The sequence below is a fragment of the Tursiops truncatus genome, chromosome 18 (genome assembly GCF_011762595.2).
Source record: "Tursiops truncatus isolate mTurTru1 chromosome 18, mTurTru1.mat.Y, whole genome shotgun sequence".
In the NCBI taxonomy this organism is placed as follows: domain Eukaryota; kingdom Metazoa; phylum Chordata; class Mammalia; order Artiodactyla; family Delphinidae; genus Tursiops; species Tursiops truncatus.
Genome location: NC_047051.1, coordinates 23021519 through 23040004, shown reverse-complemented (window position 1 = coordinate 23040004; position 18486 = coordinate 23021519). Strand labels below are relative to the sequence as shown.

Below are 18486 nucleotides of genomic sequence, written 5' to 3'. Positions count from 1 at the left end.
ATCGCATCCTAGGTATTAGCTAAATTCTACGAGGTAAGCCTGTTTTTATATTATTTGCAATTTTCCCCAAACAGCTATAATCAAAAAAGGATTCTCTATGTACTAGAGACTTCAGTTAACTGATTGAAAATTACTTTATGCTAAGCTAAATCTGTGTCATTTCTTGCAAAGGCTGTACGTCTTTCTAAGTCAGTATTCAGCTCAGATTATTAGAATTGTGATGGTTGTTGCCATTGTCCAAACAGGAAAGCAGGCAGACGAGAAAAGTAAAACAAAAAGAGAGGGGGAAATTGAAGCAAGGAGGAAGGAAACGCTATTCCCTTGAAACACATTCATTAACCTGGGATTACTGCTAGAAGCTCCAGGCTAGAAGTGAGCAACTTGCTTCTAAACAGATTTTAATTTTTAATCCAGTGGAATAGGTCAGATGCCACTCTCACACCTGGAGGCCCATCCCAGGACCTACCTGCCCCAAGGCAGTACGGCCAGTCTGCTAGTAATGGTCACATTTGGGTAAACGCAACCTCCAGGCAACCACGTGTCTCTGCGTGTTCTCATCCCAAGGACCAGCAATCAAAGTTGGATGAGCTCTCACAATGAGGTAGGGGGTTTCTCCTTAGATATTTTTTAGGAGTGAGAAAAGACACAGCCAATAAAACCATTTTTTAAAGTGGAGGTTGGAGGGGGGATATCTATTTTTGAAATTCTAATAAATAGAGATCAGCTTTACTACTTAATTAAAATTGGGTGGAGGCATATACGTTGGTCCAAATGTGATGCTCACGAGAGAAGTGTCCAGGCGTGAGAAAGATCTCCCAGGAAATTGAACGCCTAAATGTAGGGAGAATTGAACAGAGCAGGCCCCGTGCTTCCACAGGCGGAGCTAAAACAAGCAAAGATGAACTGGGTGTGACCGATTCCCAAGCCCTCCGCAGACCTAAGATCAGCTGCGTATTAGCATAGGCAGGCCTCAGCTGTCCATGAAAATGAGAGCGCATATTTAAAGTTGCGTTTTAATTTAAAAGGTACTCAACATTTCTCGTCTTGTTCACTGAAAAAGGCCAACACCCGCGTGCTTTATTGATGCACTGCAGAACTGCAGTCTAAAAGAACTAGGTTTGCCACACGGCATTTGCTGAGGATGTGTTAAATGCATAGTTTCAGAGCCAAGAATATTGTTTTTCAAAATCAGTGAATGCATTATTAAAGGACTTCTGCTGTGCCCACCACCGGGGGATAGGAGAAGAGGTGGCGGTGGCCCTGAACTCTGAATGGGAAGGGACAATGAGTAAGTCATTCACTATAATCTCTAACAGCAGTAACCCCAAACTTACACTCCTCCGCCCCTCTCTTCAATTCCCTTTGGCCAATCTAGAAAAAAGGAAAATGGAAACCTTTAAATAAAACTCGTATAAAACTTTAGTTCCCAGCACAACATCTTTGGTTCTTCGGATGGTAAGTATTTCACTGAGACGGGTGCCTGGTCCCCTTTTCCACATTCCGGGACTGCGTAGGCCTTCACATCAGCCCCCAGCTCTACTTGCAGATCAAGAGTATAATATACTGACTCCTTCCAAGCAGCTTTGTGTTAAAATCATTAAATGCCCACACAAGTAATTTTTAAATTAACTGAACCAGAAATAATGCATAATACATATCAATTTTATGACAGTGAGAAGTTATTCACTGTTAGTAAGCCAAGAATATCTGTTGTATAAATTTAAAATCTTAGCAGTAAGTCCAGTGTTTTAAATAGACTATGGAAAAGCATGAAACTTATGCCAGGTGAATTTTGAATATAGGGGAGCCTTTATCATTCTAGGAAAAATACCTCTCTACAACAGGCAAATTCTCTGGTTGAGTCCAGAAATGATCCATTTTACTTGGAAAATTATCCTCGTTCACTTGGAAAAATATTTTCTTTAAACTGCTCCCTCAGTGCATTTTAAAACCTAACTTGATTTACAGACATCGCTTTTACACACAACTTTTCTAGGATATATCTTCTGCACGAGGCAAAGTGAATTGGTGACAACTATTTCTATCCCGTTAAGATGTGGGGAGCAAACACATGACCAGTATCCCCAGATGCAGGCAATGTATGCTGAGTTTTATGTTAACACTTTCCCCTTAAAAATAAGAATATAAAATTCTTTCTTCAGAAAATTTCAGAAGACCATGGTTTTAAAATTATACCTTTACTGGACACACTTTCCAAAACCTCAGAACCCTGATGTTGCCATAATTTGAGTCGACCCCATAAATATGTACAGAACTCCCAGGGCACCTCATCTGCTGTGCTGAGCAGGCGATGCAAGATGACTACCGTCTGCTGGTCCCGCCTTCAAGTAGCCTGCGACCGGTCTGGCGGGACAGACGCATGTATATCTGGTTGTAATGTGCTGGGATTATATTCTCGTGGTATGAAGCAAATGTTCTGGCAGCACAGAAGAAAGAGTGAGGATTCTGGAAGGGAACATGGGAGTAGGGAGGGTAGATGCTCAGCAGAAGAGATGACATTTGAGCTGGGTCTTAAAGGATGAAGAAGATTAGGCCAGGCAGGGGAGAGCATTCCAAGCCAGAGAAAAAAACCAAAACCAAAACCAAAACCAAATCAGCCCATCCATACCAAGGGTTGAAAATCAGACTTTTAAAGGTGTTTTCCTTCAAAAAGATTCAAGTTTGAGAAGTCTAACATGATGTAAAAATCACAAACTAGATGGTTTCTTTCTCGCTGGCCTGCCCTTCTCACAAGCACCCTAAATGGTTAGAAGTACATGTAACAAGAAGGAGGGGACTTAAAGTACCTTGGTAGAAACAGAGAGAGAATGATTCCATAACTGAAGTAATAGTCGGAATTAGCACTGTAGGTTTGTGAGTGAGAAGTGCTACCGATGAAATCAGGAAAAGCATACTGCAATAATCATGCCTTTTCGGTCTGTTTAAAATACAAGTTAAATTGATCTCATTAAGAGGTCTGCTAAGAAAAACGTCTGCCAAGAGCTATCAACTACAGGGTGTGTAAGAATTTTGCTCTGTGCTGGGTCCTATTAGTCAGAAGGGAGGAGAGCAAGGAGAAACCCATCATTTTCTCCCAGTCATTTAATCACATTGGGCTCTTGAATAGAGATAAAGCTTGGGCTGCAGACTTCACATTTTGTACTGTGTCCCTCTTCTGCTACGGAGGGACAAGGAAGGGGGGAAGCAAGGTCTCCTGGATAGACCCGGATGGAGGAAGCATGAGGCTCTAATGCCCAAGTGAAGATGCTGCTGAGAGGCTGAGACCAAGAGGAGGACAAGACTTTGATGGGTTTTCACAGGGCCTAGAAGCTAACGAAACTGGAGTTAAAAACCTAAGGGAAATTTAAGTCAGCAGGAACCTAAATATAATAGGTTATAGTTTTGCTTATTCATTTTATAAAAGTTAATTCATTCATATTGGTATTTTTTCAAAGAGGTGTGCGTGTATGTGTAAGTGTACGGGTGTGTGTGCCTGTGTGTGAGAGAGAGGTTAAAAAGATAAACGAACCGAGTGTCTGGACTGTGTTCACTGTTCTCTCTGAGCCATCAACAAGTAGAGCCAAGATGCAGGAAGAGTGCATTTTTAGGAAGACGTGCCTTGGAGACCTAACCCTCTTCTTATTCCCCATGTAAAAGAAGGCAGCTTTGGAGAGCTGAGCCTGTGGCTCCCTAGATCCACGTGTCACCCCTCCTCCCCGGGCAGGTGTGCAGACAGTGGGGCCGCCTGGGTCTCGCTAGACTTGGGTTCTGGCTTCTGGCTCTGGGTCTGCTGCTGACTCACTGCATGAACTTGGGCTGGTCACGGTTTTCTCAGGTGGAAAGGAAAAGCCAGTGTTTGGATTACACACTTCGCATTGGCTTTCCTCTCCCTATGTTCTCCGATTCGGCAGAATACTACGATGTTCTAAAGGAATGTTGTCAGCCTTCTGGGTTTTACATATGCACATTCGAGAGCCACTGTAATATAACAATGCTCCACCTAGTGTCGAAACAGGGAACGCTGTTTCGGGAGTGCAGAGTGAGGAATGGCTCTGTGGTCCTTCACGGCTTCAGGGGTCAGAGCGGCAGCGAGCGTAACTGCTGTTCGACGGGGTCTTTGTCATGTCCCGCCCGCCCAACTCGGGGACGTAGGACATTTTGAAAGAGACTGTGTTTTAGCAGCTTCCGGGTGTGATGCCCAACACTAGCACGACAGGACTTTTATTAAGGTCACAAGGAATCATCTTTCCCACTCTTTTGACCGGTGGCTATTGCCATCAACATAAAAGAGCCCCTGGGCGATGGAGACGGGCGGGCAGTGCCTTCCCGAGGGAAGATCAGAAGGGATCCTGGGCGAGCCGCAGGCAAGTCACCCAGTTCTGGCATCTCGCAGACTTAAACCTGGGAGTTCTGCAGGGCCTCAGTCCTCCACCCTTCCCTCTTCATTTCTTTCTTTCCAAATGCTCCCCCGAGGAAAACATCTCCGACCAGCTCACAGCTCACCACACACACTTCCAACTTCCCAGTTCTGTGCAGCTCTGTCCTCTCCTTGCTAAATGCCACCCCACAGGAAAGAAACCGAAGGAGGGAACGACATCAATACAGGGGCAATGCGTGTATCATTTAGACAAACGGTCCTCCTCCTCATGTGTCTGACTCTCCTGTGGCTTTTCTTTGGTCTCCATTAAGTGGCAGCGCAGTTTAATTTAATTTTTATAATATTGCCATGGACAAACCGCTTCATTTTGGAACCTGGCTCCCTCTCAGGACGCAGGTCAGTTTGGCAGAACGGTGTTTATCGCGTGCCAGACGCTGTCTTAATGATGTCTGGGCTGCGAGAACGTAATGAGCCCAAACTCAGAAATTCTCTGCCACGCTGCCCGGTCTGCTCTCAGCCTGTAATCTAGGTGACTCGAAGCACATTTTACTTCCTGTGACCAAGTTCCATGGGAGAGGTTTTCTCACTGTTTATCATCCTTATGTCTCATTCCCGTGATGTGATGGCTGGACCCATGCCAGCAGCAGTGGCTGAGGTTCTGGAATGCTCACGTGCTGGCTGGGCTGCCGGCTCCAACAACTCACCTTGTCTGATCTGTTCTAACGGGTTGCCTCCACTAGTCTGCTTTCTGTCCTTACCTTCTAGTCAGTCACTTGGAATTCTACCATTTACTGGCCCAGTGACCTCTGCCCTGGCTTGTCAGTTTAATGTGCCTCTACGTTCCCCAATCAGCCTGATTCTAAATGGCCCAAATTGTCCTTAAGTCCGTTATCACCAGCCCCACATTCCTGCTCCAGGATCTTCACGCCCATCCTGAGGGCGGCACATCCTTTGAGTTCAGAGTGATGCTCTCAGTTCAGTTGCACTGACCAATCCAGGTCTGGCAGCTGTGGTACTCTTGAGTACAACTGTTACCTGGTAACCAGCAACTGAGGTAGTTCCCACAGAAGACTCGCAAATGGGATTTGCCTCAGGGGGCCACCAGAACATAGTGGTCTCTGATGATTACCAGACAAAGAAAACATTTAGAATATTTACTGAAGACCTAGAATGGCGCCTGGCATCCTATGGGGACTCAAAAGAATTTGGCAAACTATGTAAAGACATCTCTCAAATAACAATTTGCAAATGTTGACAGTTATGATTGGATACTGTAAGCTCCCTCAGGATAGAGAGTCTGTCTGGGTTTATATCTGCAACCCCAGGGCCCAGCGCAGGGCCTGGCATCTAGCAGAATTGGCAAATATTTGCTGAGTTAGAATGACTTTGTTGAGAAGAGTATGTCAAAGACACTTTTGGACGATATCTAATTTCCCAAGAACTGGGATGAGGCAGGACTTTTGAAGATGGCCCAGACAAAACTATCAGATTGGGTGGAGCCCTGAATCTACATGCTAGGGTGGTTCTTTTTTTTTTTTTTTTTTTTTTTCTGCGGTACTTGGGCCTCTCACTGTTGTGGCCTCTCCCGTTGCTGAGCACATGCTCCAGACGCGCAGGCTCAGTGTCCATGGCTCACGGGCCCAGCCGCTCCGTGGCATGTGGGATCTTCCCGGACCGGGGCACGAACCCACGTCCCCTGCATCGGCAGGCGGACTCTCAACCACTGCGCCACCAGGGAAGCCCCAACTAGGCTGGTTCTTGAGGCACCAGAATCTCTGAGTCTATCCAGGGAGTAAGGACCACGACAGGATGGGTGTGGGAACTCTGCAGGACAGTCTGTGACCTAACGTACATTTTCTCCTGCTGGGATCCTCGGCACCTTCAGGTTTGTCCTGGGATGCAAGAACTTCGACTGGACAGCTACTTATGAGTAAAAAACGGGAATCTGGGTTTGGCCAAGCATCTTCGATGTCTGAAACACATCTGAGTGTGAAACAGCCAAGCTCCAGGCCCTCTAACGGAGCCCAGCAGAGCTGCCAAAACAGCTGGGTGGCAATGAGCTAAGAATGCCTTGCTTTCAGTGAATGGCGTGAGGCTAGTAGTTCAGAGCATTTATTTACTGATTTGTATGGTTTACGCTCTCTATGAATGTATGGAACACTATACTTAGGTCAATCAAGGGTACCTGAATTTCAAAATGTATTAAAATGTGTTAGTGTTCATTTCGCATAAAACATAAAGCATCCATCTTTAAAGTGCTCACAGCAATCAGTACTTTTAATTGAGCAGAAAAGCATAGACAGATATAGAAATGTTTAGTCTTAGCTGGGGTTTCTGACTGTCATCTTCAGACATATGTTTCCACAACAGATGTTTCAATTACGACAGTAATATTCATTGAAAGGTGAACCATAAATGTATAGGCACTTGAAACATTATTGAACAAAAGGAATTTAAAATGCTGGTGGACTGCATTTTAGCCCTGTTTTGATTTTATCAGCATTTGTCAATTAATCAACGTGAACCTTGTACAACATGTTCTCTTACTAGTGGAAACAAGCAAGTGCTTGCAGACTTTGAAGGAAAGGTCATTTAATAATTTGCTAATTGTGCAAAGATAGATTTAAATTTTTTTTTTTTAAAAAGGGAAGCTCTCCTTACCACTCTGCATAAACAGAAATTTATTTAAGCTTAAACTTGCTAACTGAAATATGGTCAATGGTTGGGCTGTGGGGTTTTCTGTGGTGGTGTTTTTTGTTTTTGTTTTAAATAGCGGAGAAACATTAAGATGGAAAGAAATTAATCTAGCTGCACGTTTTCAAAATTTATTTTAAGAAGCTTTCTGTTACCTCTGACATTTCAGAGCTGCCAACCTTGAGGCTATGGTTATAATCAAATCAACTATAACTTCTTGGCAGACAAGTGAAGAGAAAAAAGACAAAGCAACAGAAATGGGAAATGGAGCAGCACAAAAGAGCCATGCAGGGGCAATGTTCTGTTTTCTTCTCTTTTCTTCTTTTTTCTTTGCTTCAATTCATCCTTCATTCTGCTAGATGGATGTCGGCTCCCTACTCCCTACTTCTGACCGCCTGGTTCATTTTAAGTGAGAAAGAAGCTGAGTCCAACTCTCTCTTGGGGGAAGCCAGGTCTCAGCACACCTGCCACCTCTCCTGGCCACCAAGGAAGTGCCTTAACTACCGGGCACAGCACTACCACCACCCAGCGCTCTGCAGTCATCTGAAGGACTCGAGGAAGTTTAAAATGGGTAACATACCTCGGAGAGCAATTTCTACCCTGGGGTCTGCAGGGCTGAACCGAGAAATCCGCACCATCTTCGAAGTATAAGTGGAACTTGAGATAGCGTGCCTCGAGGCGTTTGTAGGAGTCAGAATTTTGCACGGAGTTTACAGAGACAACGTTCCTTGAAGGGAGATGGGTTTTGGCAGGCGGTCTGGGCAAACTGCTTTGCTGCAGGACTCCTTTTATAAGAGTTACGAGGCCTGGGTTGCTCTCTGCCTGCTCAAACTGGCTTATCAATCCATTCCATTCCATTCTGTTACTCGTTCTAAATAAGTCATTATTTCAGGCACATTTCCCTAAGCAGATGCAAACACTCTTTTCCTGTGCGAGACTCCCCTGGGCAAATTAGGTTTCTTGGAAAAGGGTCAAGGAGCAATCAAACAAAATACCTACTGAGAAACAAGCAGGTGGTTTCAGGGGACGCTGTCATTTGTGCAGGCCACACCACAAGTCAAATTTTAGACACTGCTCGGGCTGTAATGTTGAATCTGATAGGGCCAGGTATGGAAAACAAAATCCTGATATCTGTAGCCAAAGTTTCTTTTTATCATCATGACAAATAAGTTTTTTCCCCTCCCAGCATTATCAAAGTATAATTGAGAAATAAAATTGTATGACATGCATTTAACAGGATTTGATATACATATGATGAAATAAAAATTCATATTTGAAGGCAAAATCAGAAAAATTTAAACAGAAAGTTTTTTCTCTGCCCGTTTGGGCCTCCTCCCTCCCCTCTGGTGTGCACTGTGCACCTGCTTTTTGCATTAACCAGACCTCCCCAATGGCAGAAAGGCCGGCTCAACCATAAAGATCAATTTCTCTTCTTCTGGCACCAGCCATGTAACTCCTTGGAAGGTAACATTCCTGTTTCAATCCCGGAAGGGCTCAGGATGACCCGCCACTCGCCTTGTATGTACAGACATCTCTGCTGCACTTTATGTATTGATACAAAGCCAATATATCACTTCCCTTAAAGACAGCGATTGGTGCAGACCACATGGGTCAAAAGACTGAGGAGATACCGGGCACCCCCCAATGGAAGTCCTTAGCTTAACTACTTATGACCTTACTCATGTTACTAGCTATATTACTTGTATTCTTATATTACTTGTATTGTGTTACTTGTATTCTGCCTGTTTTCCAAGATTATTGTTTCTTGCATTACCAGATGTGTGACTGAGCCTCTGATAAGAAATATGATGACGAGGTGACTTGAAACAACTGACCAAATACAGAGCTCTGTAAGATCCATGATGGTAATAGTGCAACCCTAGATGTGGAAAGAAACAACAAGAGGGAACCATCTCCTGGACCGTAACAGAGTCTCAGTTCCCTTACCTATAAAATTGGGCTTTTGGCTACTGTTAACAGGGCCTAGTCCAGTAATAGCACACTGAGTGGTCCATCAACGAAATACTTGCCTTACCTGGGAATGAGCATTCCTAGCATAGTGGGACAAATTGGTCATGGTATACCTCCAAAACCTTGGTGGAAATTACGGCTGAAAAGGAGGGGACTGCGAAATAAAGAATGTTGTTCACCATCGAGTTCTACAAGACTCAAGTCATTGATCACTGCAGTCGCTGACCTACGATGCACCCTGAAAGGAATTCAGGGCAAAGATCAGGATGCAGTACTTCGTGCTCTAGGAAAACTGGCAGAACTGACCCTTAGATAGCTGATATTTTCAGGAGAAAATTTTATGAGCTCAGTTTCTTACATCTCCCCATACTTCGAAAAGCACTAAAACCATTAACTATATCTGTTCCTTACAAATAGTAGTAACCTTCTACCAAGATGTGTGCTTGACTGCAGGGACCCCTCCTTCTCCACAATCACATATACACTGACCTTCCCCCTTTACCTCTTCGGAACAGCTCTCAGAGCTCTCTGAGACACTGTCTCTCGGGTTATAATCCTCAGGTTGGTTTGAATAAAATTTACAATTTTTTTCTTAGATCGACTATTGATTAATTTTTCATCAGTGCACAAATATTGTGAAATGATGACCACAATGAAGTTAATAACACATCCGTCACCTCACATAGTTACCTCTGTGTGTGTGGGTTTATTTTTTTATGGAAGCAAAACTGATAGTCATAAAATAATGGAAAATTTCCTTGTCTAATATTTCTAATTAAAAGTTGCTAATCAAATCCTAATTCCTTAATAAAATTGTAGTACAAAATTTTCATAAGGGAAAAGTTACTATGAAATTATTTTCTGTTCTCATTATCTAACACATGTGGAATATTTCTGAAATAGATATTCCTTATTGCATTTTTTTTTCTTTGAGTCATAGGAAGAAAAGTCCCTTTTATGTTCTTTTAATATTTGCTTTTATTCACTTCAGCTTCAGTTAGCTCACTTCCATATACCAAGATTCTTTTCAAAACAGAAGAGAGAAGAGGTAAAGGCAAATGTGGGAAGGGAAGCTGCTTGGTGACATGACAGCCGCTCCTTGGTAGGAGTTATTTCTACCTAAAACATATACGCCATATTAAGAAGCCACAGGGACGAAATAAATGGATGTGGATGGCAGGTTTTCGTTCATTTCCTTGACATCTCAGAATACTGTAAATAAGTTTGTGTGTTTCAATTCAAACAGTTCCACGATCTTGGAGGTCTTAATCATTTGTTTTGTTTTGTTTTTACTCTTTACTATTTTTTTTTGAATTTTATTTTTTTATACAGCAGGTTCTTATTCGCTATTTTATACACATTAATGTATATAGGTCTTAATCATTTGTATTAACAGTTTCTGGAGTGTACAAAGCTCGGGCTTAAGGACCATGACTGGCATTCAATGTAGTCAGACTGCATTAGGCAGATGTACAACCTTGTTCATGGCTGTATTTGATCATCTTTCTTTAAAAGTAACTTCAGGCTGATGAAGTGGCTTAGCACCCTCCTGTGTTTTCAGCCTGTTAGTCATGCCCCACCAGAACATCTGGCTCTGCTGGGCACCTGCACGCTTCTCCAAATGAAACCAAAGTCGGCAAGGTGAATGGGAAGGACTGGCAAGTGGCATTCAACCCGGGAAAAAAGTTTAAACGTGGCATATAACCCGGCAGCCCTGTTTTTAAATGTATCTAGGGTTGTGGTTTTATGCAGGTATGGTATGGGGAACAGGTTAGGAGATGCCTGCCGTAGAAAAGATAGTTTGTTACATATGGTTTCCAAGAGGAAGAGGCACGAGGTGCCACATCAGGCCACGCAGGGCCACGTGCAGAGGCACCAGGGTTGCTCAGGAGGAGAGGAAGTAAGGGAAAAACGTGGGCAAAAGCCTTTCCTGTGGTTTCTGCAGGCTAAGCAGGTTTAGGACTGGATAGCTTCAATAATTTCAGTGCGTTCTGGGGCACAGGGATGATTCCTAATTGTCCAGCACCTGGCCCTGGTGTGACTTAGGGCAGGGGGATAGTGTTCTGGACTGCAGGAGCCTGATAAAAAGGGGCAGGTGTGGGCATGGCCTCAGGATTGGTTCACTTGGCAATCTAAGGTGTGCTCCCAGGCAAGCTGTTTGCTGTCTCTAGGAATTAGCTAACCCTGGGAAGGGCAGTGCCTCCTTGGCATCTGCAAGACTCTAAGATGTCAAAATACATCTTATAAAATACAGAAGATAAAATAAGATTAATACAAGCCTGTCTGAAACACTTGAAAGAAGCATAAAAACAGAGCTTCTCAAACTTTAATGTGCATAGGAATCACCTGGGTATTCTGTTAAACTACAGGTTCTGATTCATTAGGTCAGGTGGGCATTGAGATTTTGATTTTTTTTTTTTTTGGCCACGCCCCACGGCATGGGTAACTTCCCCCACCAGGGATCAAACCTGCAGCCTCTGCAGTGGAAGCATGGAGTCTTAACCACTGGACCACCAGGGAAGTCCTGAAATTCTGCATTTCTAATAAAGTCCTTGGTGATGTTGGGGCCATGCTTTGAATAGTTAGGGCTAAGAATATCCCTTGGTCACCTTCTGCGGGGAAGAGGGAAGAACCTGACACTTGCCGAACCCTGCTTTGAACCAGAGACTGCTTGGCCTTGAATACACAGACTTCATCTTGTTTTGCTTGGACAACATCCTTTGCTCTTAGGAAAAATTATCCCAGTGTTACAGGGAAGGGAACTGAGGCTCAGGGTAGTTAAGTAACCCGCCCAGGTCACTTAGCTGAAAGTCAGAAGATACAAATGTATCTGGCCCCAAACCTGAATTTTTTCCCACCACAACACATGTACAGATGGTTCCACTCCAGTGGAAAATAAAATGTCTCTGTTGGTAAAGGCTTTGTAAAATATAAAGTGTGGACTTGAATCATGGACCATTTACAACTTGAATTCTGAACAGAAGAGAAATTCTGAATGATGTTCATTATTTCAGGACCAGAAATAAATGGTGCTGACTAAATAACTTATATTTTATTACAGCTATTCGAGAAACACTTCACACGGGATTCCCTAGTACACTAGTGTCTTTATCTTAAAAAGTGACGCATGTCCGTGGTAAGATATAAACAACAAAAGTCTGCCTTCCTCCCATGTGCTTCCATTTCTACTGCGCAGAGAGAACTACCGTTAGGTCTGTGTAGCCTTCTAGAAATTCTGGGCAAATAGTAACCTTCTATGCAAATAATAAACTTTTTCATACAAATTCATTCACCCAGCCATTCATTTTTCCAGGGGGAAAAGGAGTAAGTAAGACATGCAACATCCCTCATGCACCTCACATTCCAGTAGGGGAGCTAGATCATAAGCAAAAGAGTGAAATAAACATTATGTCAAATAAGGATAAATGATAATGAAGAAAAAGCCAGTGGAGTGTGGGGGGGAGGGGCGGGGAACATTTGCAATTATAAATGCAGTGGTTAAGGAAGGCCTCATGGAAAAGATGGGATTTGAGTAGAGACATGAAAGAGGTCATCCTATTCCACATTTACATTTTCCTTTAGCAATACGTGTTAAAGCCCTTGCCGTATCACAACTTAAAGATCTACCTCATTCTTATTAATGGCCCCATAGCACTCCACCGTGTGCACATACCATAATACTGATGGGCATTCTGTTACTTAAGCAAAGGGAATGTTTTAGATTAAGCTTGTTATTGAACTTATTAGGTGATCGTCTGAGTGGTCATAAGGAGATGTGGGAAGCACGGTATAAAGCCTGATGAGGTAGAAAGAGCAATTAGACGTGAAGCTGTGGCTGCGAGCCCAAGCGTGCCACTCGACCAGGTGGCCATGTGATAACTGAGTATTCACTGAATGCCTGCTTCGTATTAGTGGTTTTCCTTCTGCCCCATCTTAGGCAGGGCTACATCCACCAGGTGCAGGGGGGTGTCTAGGAGCTTCTCTACCCTGAGGGCAAGGCGACAACCTACTTGCAACATTTTCCTCAATGCCAGGCTACCCTGTAACTCCTGCGGGGTCAAATACAAACCCTCCAGGTGACAAGTTTTCCACATTCCCCACAAAGGAAGCACAAGCACAAATTTTAGGGAGGAGTTAACCATCTGGGCTCTGACTACAATCTTCCTCTTTTAGGAGAACGCACGTAAGCTTCCTTAAACCAATAAGGAGCAAAATCTCCTTACCTTCTAGTAATATTTATTTACATGGTTACAGATGTTTAGCATTGGGCCATATGACTGAACATGTTTCACACTTAATGAAAGATTCATTTATGCATTTAATTATTATCTGAGGCAGTACCTGGATTACGTCAGCACTCTGCCGGGCTCTGTAGGAGGAATAAATATCTGTGCAGTATGGTTCCTGCCCTTGTCACCTGCTAGCTCTTAACAAAGACTGGACAAGGGGAAAAATGACCGTGATTGAAAGCAGTGTGTGATCAGTTAGTGGTGCCAAGGACAATGTAACAGGAACTAAAGGAGAGGGGAGGATGCTATGATCCAGAGAGGGATCCTGGCTGAGATATAAACAGGTAGGGATGCAGGTGGAACCAGGGGACTTTGGGAAGGGATATGTGTGTGTGTGTGTGCGTGCGTGCGTGTATGCGTGTGTGTTTTGAGAACATGTATGAATGGAAGGTGAATATAACTGCACAGCCAGCAAAGGCCCAGGCGAGGGTAAATACAGGTATTACAAAGGGAACACGAAGCAGCCCACTAAGAGCTTAAACACAGAATACGAGGGGTGGTCGCAGATGACAGGAGATGTTGGTTGGAGTGAGACTGGCAGAGGGTTCTGAGGCTCCCACCTTGCCATCAGATATGAGATAAATAAATGAGTCTTGAAAGGTGTCAAGAAAAGCACCATCAACCTCTTCCTCTTTTTCTGTTTTTGCTTTTATGGGGGGGAGGGGTACTGCACACTTTGGTTTGATAACCTCTATTTCCAATTCCAGTAATTTAAGAAACCAACTTAATACTTATCAAAGTAATATACGCCTGTAGCTTAAAAAAGCAAGTACTCCGTAAGAGGGCTATAATCAAAACCAGCCATCCCCACCTGTCTCCACCACCCCCTCCTAGCTCCCCAGAAACCTCTTTTTTGTTTGTGGTTTGCTTTTACTGTGAAAGATAATGACTTGCCAGAGCGAGTAGCCTCCTACAGGGGTAAGACTTTTGCCCCAAGCAGTTGCTCTCAAGTTCGGTTAATCTATGGGCTGGCCCAGGGCAGGAAGACTAACCAGTAAGTCTAACCCAGCTCTCCCCCATCAAGGAGGTTGAATCCTGTCATGGCAAAGAAAGGACACCACTTTTAACTTTCAATTCTGATATCTGAATCCATATATTTAAGTGATCTATGTACACTGATATTTCTTAAATGATCATTTTTAGAGATTATCTAATGCCTTACTACCCTGCAAAACGAGGAAAACTTGACACTGTTACACCATCACCACTTCCCAACAAGCGTTCTTCCCCCACCTTTCCAGTTGATTAAACTGCAATTTGGGGTTAAATCGATATTCTGTGTTTACATTGTTGTGACCACATAATATTGTTTACTACTGAGCCACGCAGTGTAAGAACGCACTTCCTAGCTTGTTCAATTTTTTCCTGGTGCTACCTTTTTCTTCCTTCCTTCTTGTGTGTATCTATTACTAATCACTCTTGACCTTTTCAAAGGAACTATAAAAGCCCTACTAAAACCGTTTTTGGCGTGAGCAACTCAACCAATGAATCTCTCAGATCTGTTTTTCCCTCCACAAGCCTACCATTGAGTCCGTCCGGTCTAGTGGTTTCCCAGACCAGCTGCCCACCTGTTGTCCTGGGGCTTCTTTTTAACACCATCTTGCGAAATCCCTGTGCCTCTCGCCTGTGTTGGGTCCCCCGCTTCCTGGATCCCATGGTTTCCTCTTTCTTGGTTTACATCCTCATTTTTGTGGAGCTCATTCTCTAGTAGCTTCCTAAGAAAAGGTACATGGGAGGTAAGTTTGTTGAGACCTTCCTTGCGTGTCTGAAAAAGTCTTAATTCTACTCTCACGCGTGCTTGCTAATTAAGCTTGTCATTTAATTCTAAGTAAAAATTCGTCCCCCTCAGAATTTTGCAGGCTGAGTTTCACTGTCTTCTAGCATCCAGTGTTGCAGGTGAGAAGTCTGAGGCCACTGGTTCTCCTGCTCTTTTATCTGTGACCTGTTTTATTTCTCTGGAAGGTTTAGGAATCTCCTTTTTAGTCCCTGGTTTTTTGAAATCTCACCGTAAAAAAACCTTAATGAGGATATTTTCTTATCCATTGTTCTGGGCACTTTCTCTTCCCTTTAAAGTTGGAAATTCCTGTTGTTCTGGTTTGCAAGTTTTCTTGAATTATTCTCTGATATTTGTCTCCCCACCATTTTATCTATTTTCTCCTTTCGGAACCTCTGTAGTGAAATGCCGAACCTTGTGGACTGATCCAATACCTCTTTTACCTTCTTTTTCCCACCCCACTATCCATCTTTGCCTGTTAACCTGCTTTCTAGAAAGTTTGCTGGACTTTACCTTTTACACCTCTGAATATTTTTTTTTAACTCTGAGTTTAATTTCTAAGATCTCTTTCTTATTTTCTGAGTGTTTCTTTTTTTATAGAATTTACCTTTTATTTCATGGATATAATATTGTCTCCCATCTTTCTGAAGATATAATAGATTTTTAAAAGCTCTTCTTTCGCTTCTTGAATTATCTATATTTTTCCGAGCCCCCCAACCCGCTTCTCTCTCTCTGTTCTGATCTCGATATTTTACTCTATATTTTCTGCTGGGAGCCATACTCAAGTATCTGGTGATCCTCTCACTATTCATTTATATTTAAGACTTTCACACATATATGTAACACATATATAAAGAAAATATACAATTTATTTATATTTAGGTACAGTGAGTCCCTACACAACTGATTAGAAACACTGGCAGGGTGTGCGTATCACCTGGCAGGTGTCCCATGAGGTAATTGGGTAGGAATCTAGCCATTCCGATAGGGACTCCAAATGCAAGTCAGGTCATTTCTTTGAGTCATTCAGTTTCTCTAGATAAGAATCCTTTAAACTGCTGTCTAAAGAGCCTGTCCCAAAAGAACGTGGAAAAGAATAGATACACGTATATGTATAACCAAATCACTTTGCTGTACACCTGAAACTAACACAACATTGTTAATCAGCTATGCTCCAATATAAAATAAAAATCAAATAAAAAAATAAAGAGCCTGTCCCTGGCTACAGGTGCTTTGGGAGCTACGTTGTAGAACAGTCCAGGAGGGTCTCACCTGTTCACTCTACAGAGTTTCACTTAATTCTCCTGGTTTCACCTCTCCATCCTGGGCCTCGTTTCCCTGAGTCCAGAGCACCTCTGATTCAATTCAGCCCAAGACTATGCCTCACGCCTCCAGCAGGGATGGACATTTGGTAGTGGCAGTGTGAGGGTGGGAGAGGAACAGGGCCGAGCTAGTCCCTGAGCTCCATTCCACTAAGTACTACTGACTACTAACTACTCTGTAACTACTGTGAACTAGTCCCCCCTTTTGCAGGCTCACCCTCACACCCTTCTTAAGTCTCCCCAGGGTCCTTGCAGAATCCATCTGTGGGCTTCTCTCAGTACCCCTCAGCCACTCCCCCTCCATCACTGGGCCATCTTCCCAAAGTTTGCTGACACCTCTTGTTTAGTACCACCTCCCCCTCTGTTCTCTCTCACTCTCAATCTGTGTATAGCTTTTTTTAAATTCTTTGCTGAAATTTTAGGGAGATTTTTGGAATTAGAAGATATAAATGCATGTGTTCAATCTGACAGAACGACAAGTTACCAGTCTTATAAATTCTATTTTGTACTTATGTACTTATTATGTACTTCACTCTAGAAAGTTTATCCAGAGAACTTTAGGTGTTGCCCTAAATCAACTACTAACTACGTAACAACTATAATACTTTCAGGTAGGATATTACTGAAATCATTTTAATTCTCTCTGACTTTCTAGGGAGTACCAGGCAAAGTGAGTTAAACTCCTCCATAAATTTATCTTTACAGACTCTCATTATTATCCTGGCTCTAGAAATTTGGACCAACAGTCAATTTGAGGCAGATGCCACATCAAATTTTAAATATGAAGGGAGGGAGGGAGGGAGGGAGGGAAGGGAAGGGAGGAGGGAGAGATGGAGGGATGGGGGGAGGAAAAAAAGAAAGAAACAGACATCAAGAAAATGATTTAAAAATAGAATAGTGAGAGGATTGGCCTAAATAAATAACTATTTTAAGAAAAGCTATGTAAGTTTATTAAATAAGAAAAGAGACTGCAGAAAATCATCTGCCTTTAAGGTAACTAAACAATGATCACTCACTTGGAAGGCAGTTGAGTAATTTCTGCCCTGAACATTAGCTGTGAAACTCCAGTCATTCATTCAACAACTTGCCCCCAAAATTCATATAAAAAAATCACCATTATCCAGCAAGAAACTATCCACATAAGAAATTCTCACAATTACATATACAGATCACCTTCTAATTATGTACTGACCCTTTCACTGCATATATATATATATGCAGTAAAAGTATATAAGTATATTTCTTACAAATTTGTCTACCTAAAATTATGTCATCCTCTTTATTCTGTGCCACACTCAATTATGGGCCAATAAGCTTCTAAAAAGTTAACCATGTTGTCAACAGGAATGCTTCTAATGTAGCTGTAATCACACTTCTGAGCTTTTTGATAAGATGAAAAACTTTGTAGTCAGACTGACCTTGTTTTGCATCCCGACTCTTCCACTTATTGAATGTATGACCTTCAGGGAGCTGATAACCTCCCCACAAGGAAAATGGACATACTATTATCTATTTTGCAGGTTGTCATATGGATGAAATTGTAAAATGCATATGAAGAACCTGACATATTGTAGGTGTCCAATAAATACAAGCTATTAAAATCAGAACATGAGAAGATATTGACACCTTAACTCTAAAAATACACCCTCTAAGTGAAGAGTTTTCACTTCCATTTTTAGGCATCAGATCACTGGTGTGCTGGTCAACTAGAAGCAACTTGCCAGCCACTGAAAAGCAACGGGGAAGTTCTTACAGGCAATTAGGGAAAGCATTGTGAAAGTAGGGGTGTGGGAAGGAGGCCTGGAAAAAAAGTTAAAGTATTTGACTTTGGATCAGTTCCTTAACCTTTTTGTAGTTTATTTAACTATAAAATTAGGAGGTTGGATGACGTCCCTCCAGATGTTCACAATAAAGAGTTCTGCGGCTGGATAATTTTGGAATATGACCCCTTCATCCCATGCTTGCCCCCTCCCCCATTTAAGGCAGCAGTTTGATTTTGTTTTACCTGGCATATTACAAACTTATCCGCCTACAAATCCTCCCCATTTTTTCCCCCCA

General features: G+C 42.7%; 1 protein-coding gene across 11 annotated transcripts in view; it reads right to left on the bottom strand.

The window, feature by feature from the left end:
- Nucleotides 1–18486, bottom strand: part of ENOX1 (ecto-NOX disulfide-thiol exchanger 1) — a 610449-nt gene that overhangs the window by 248320 nt on the left and 343643 nt on the right. For 9 of the 11 annotated variants that reach the window (XM_073795222.1, XM_073795221.1, XM_073795223.1 and 6 more), the window contains one exon: nucleotides 14901–15047. The exons of the other annotated variants lie outside the window; for them this stretch is intronic. In XM_073795222.1, coding sequence (XP_073651323.1) covers nucleotides 14901–14988 — 88 coding nt within the window. In that variant the 5' untranslated portion in view covers nucleotides 14989–15047. The remainder of the gene's footprint in view (nucleotides 1–14900; nucleotides 15048–18486) is intronic. 11 annotated transcript variants of the gene reach the window in all.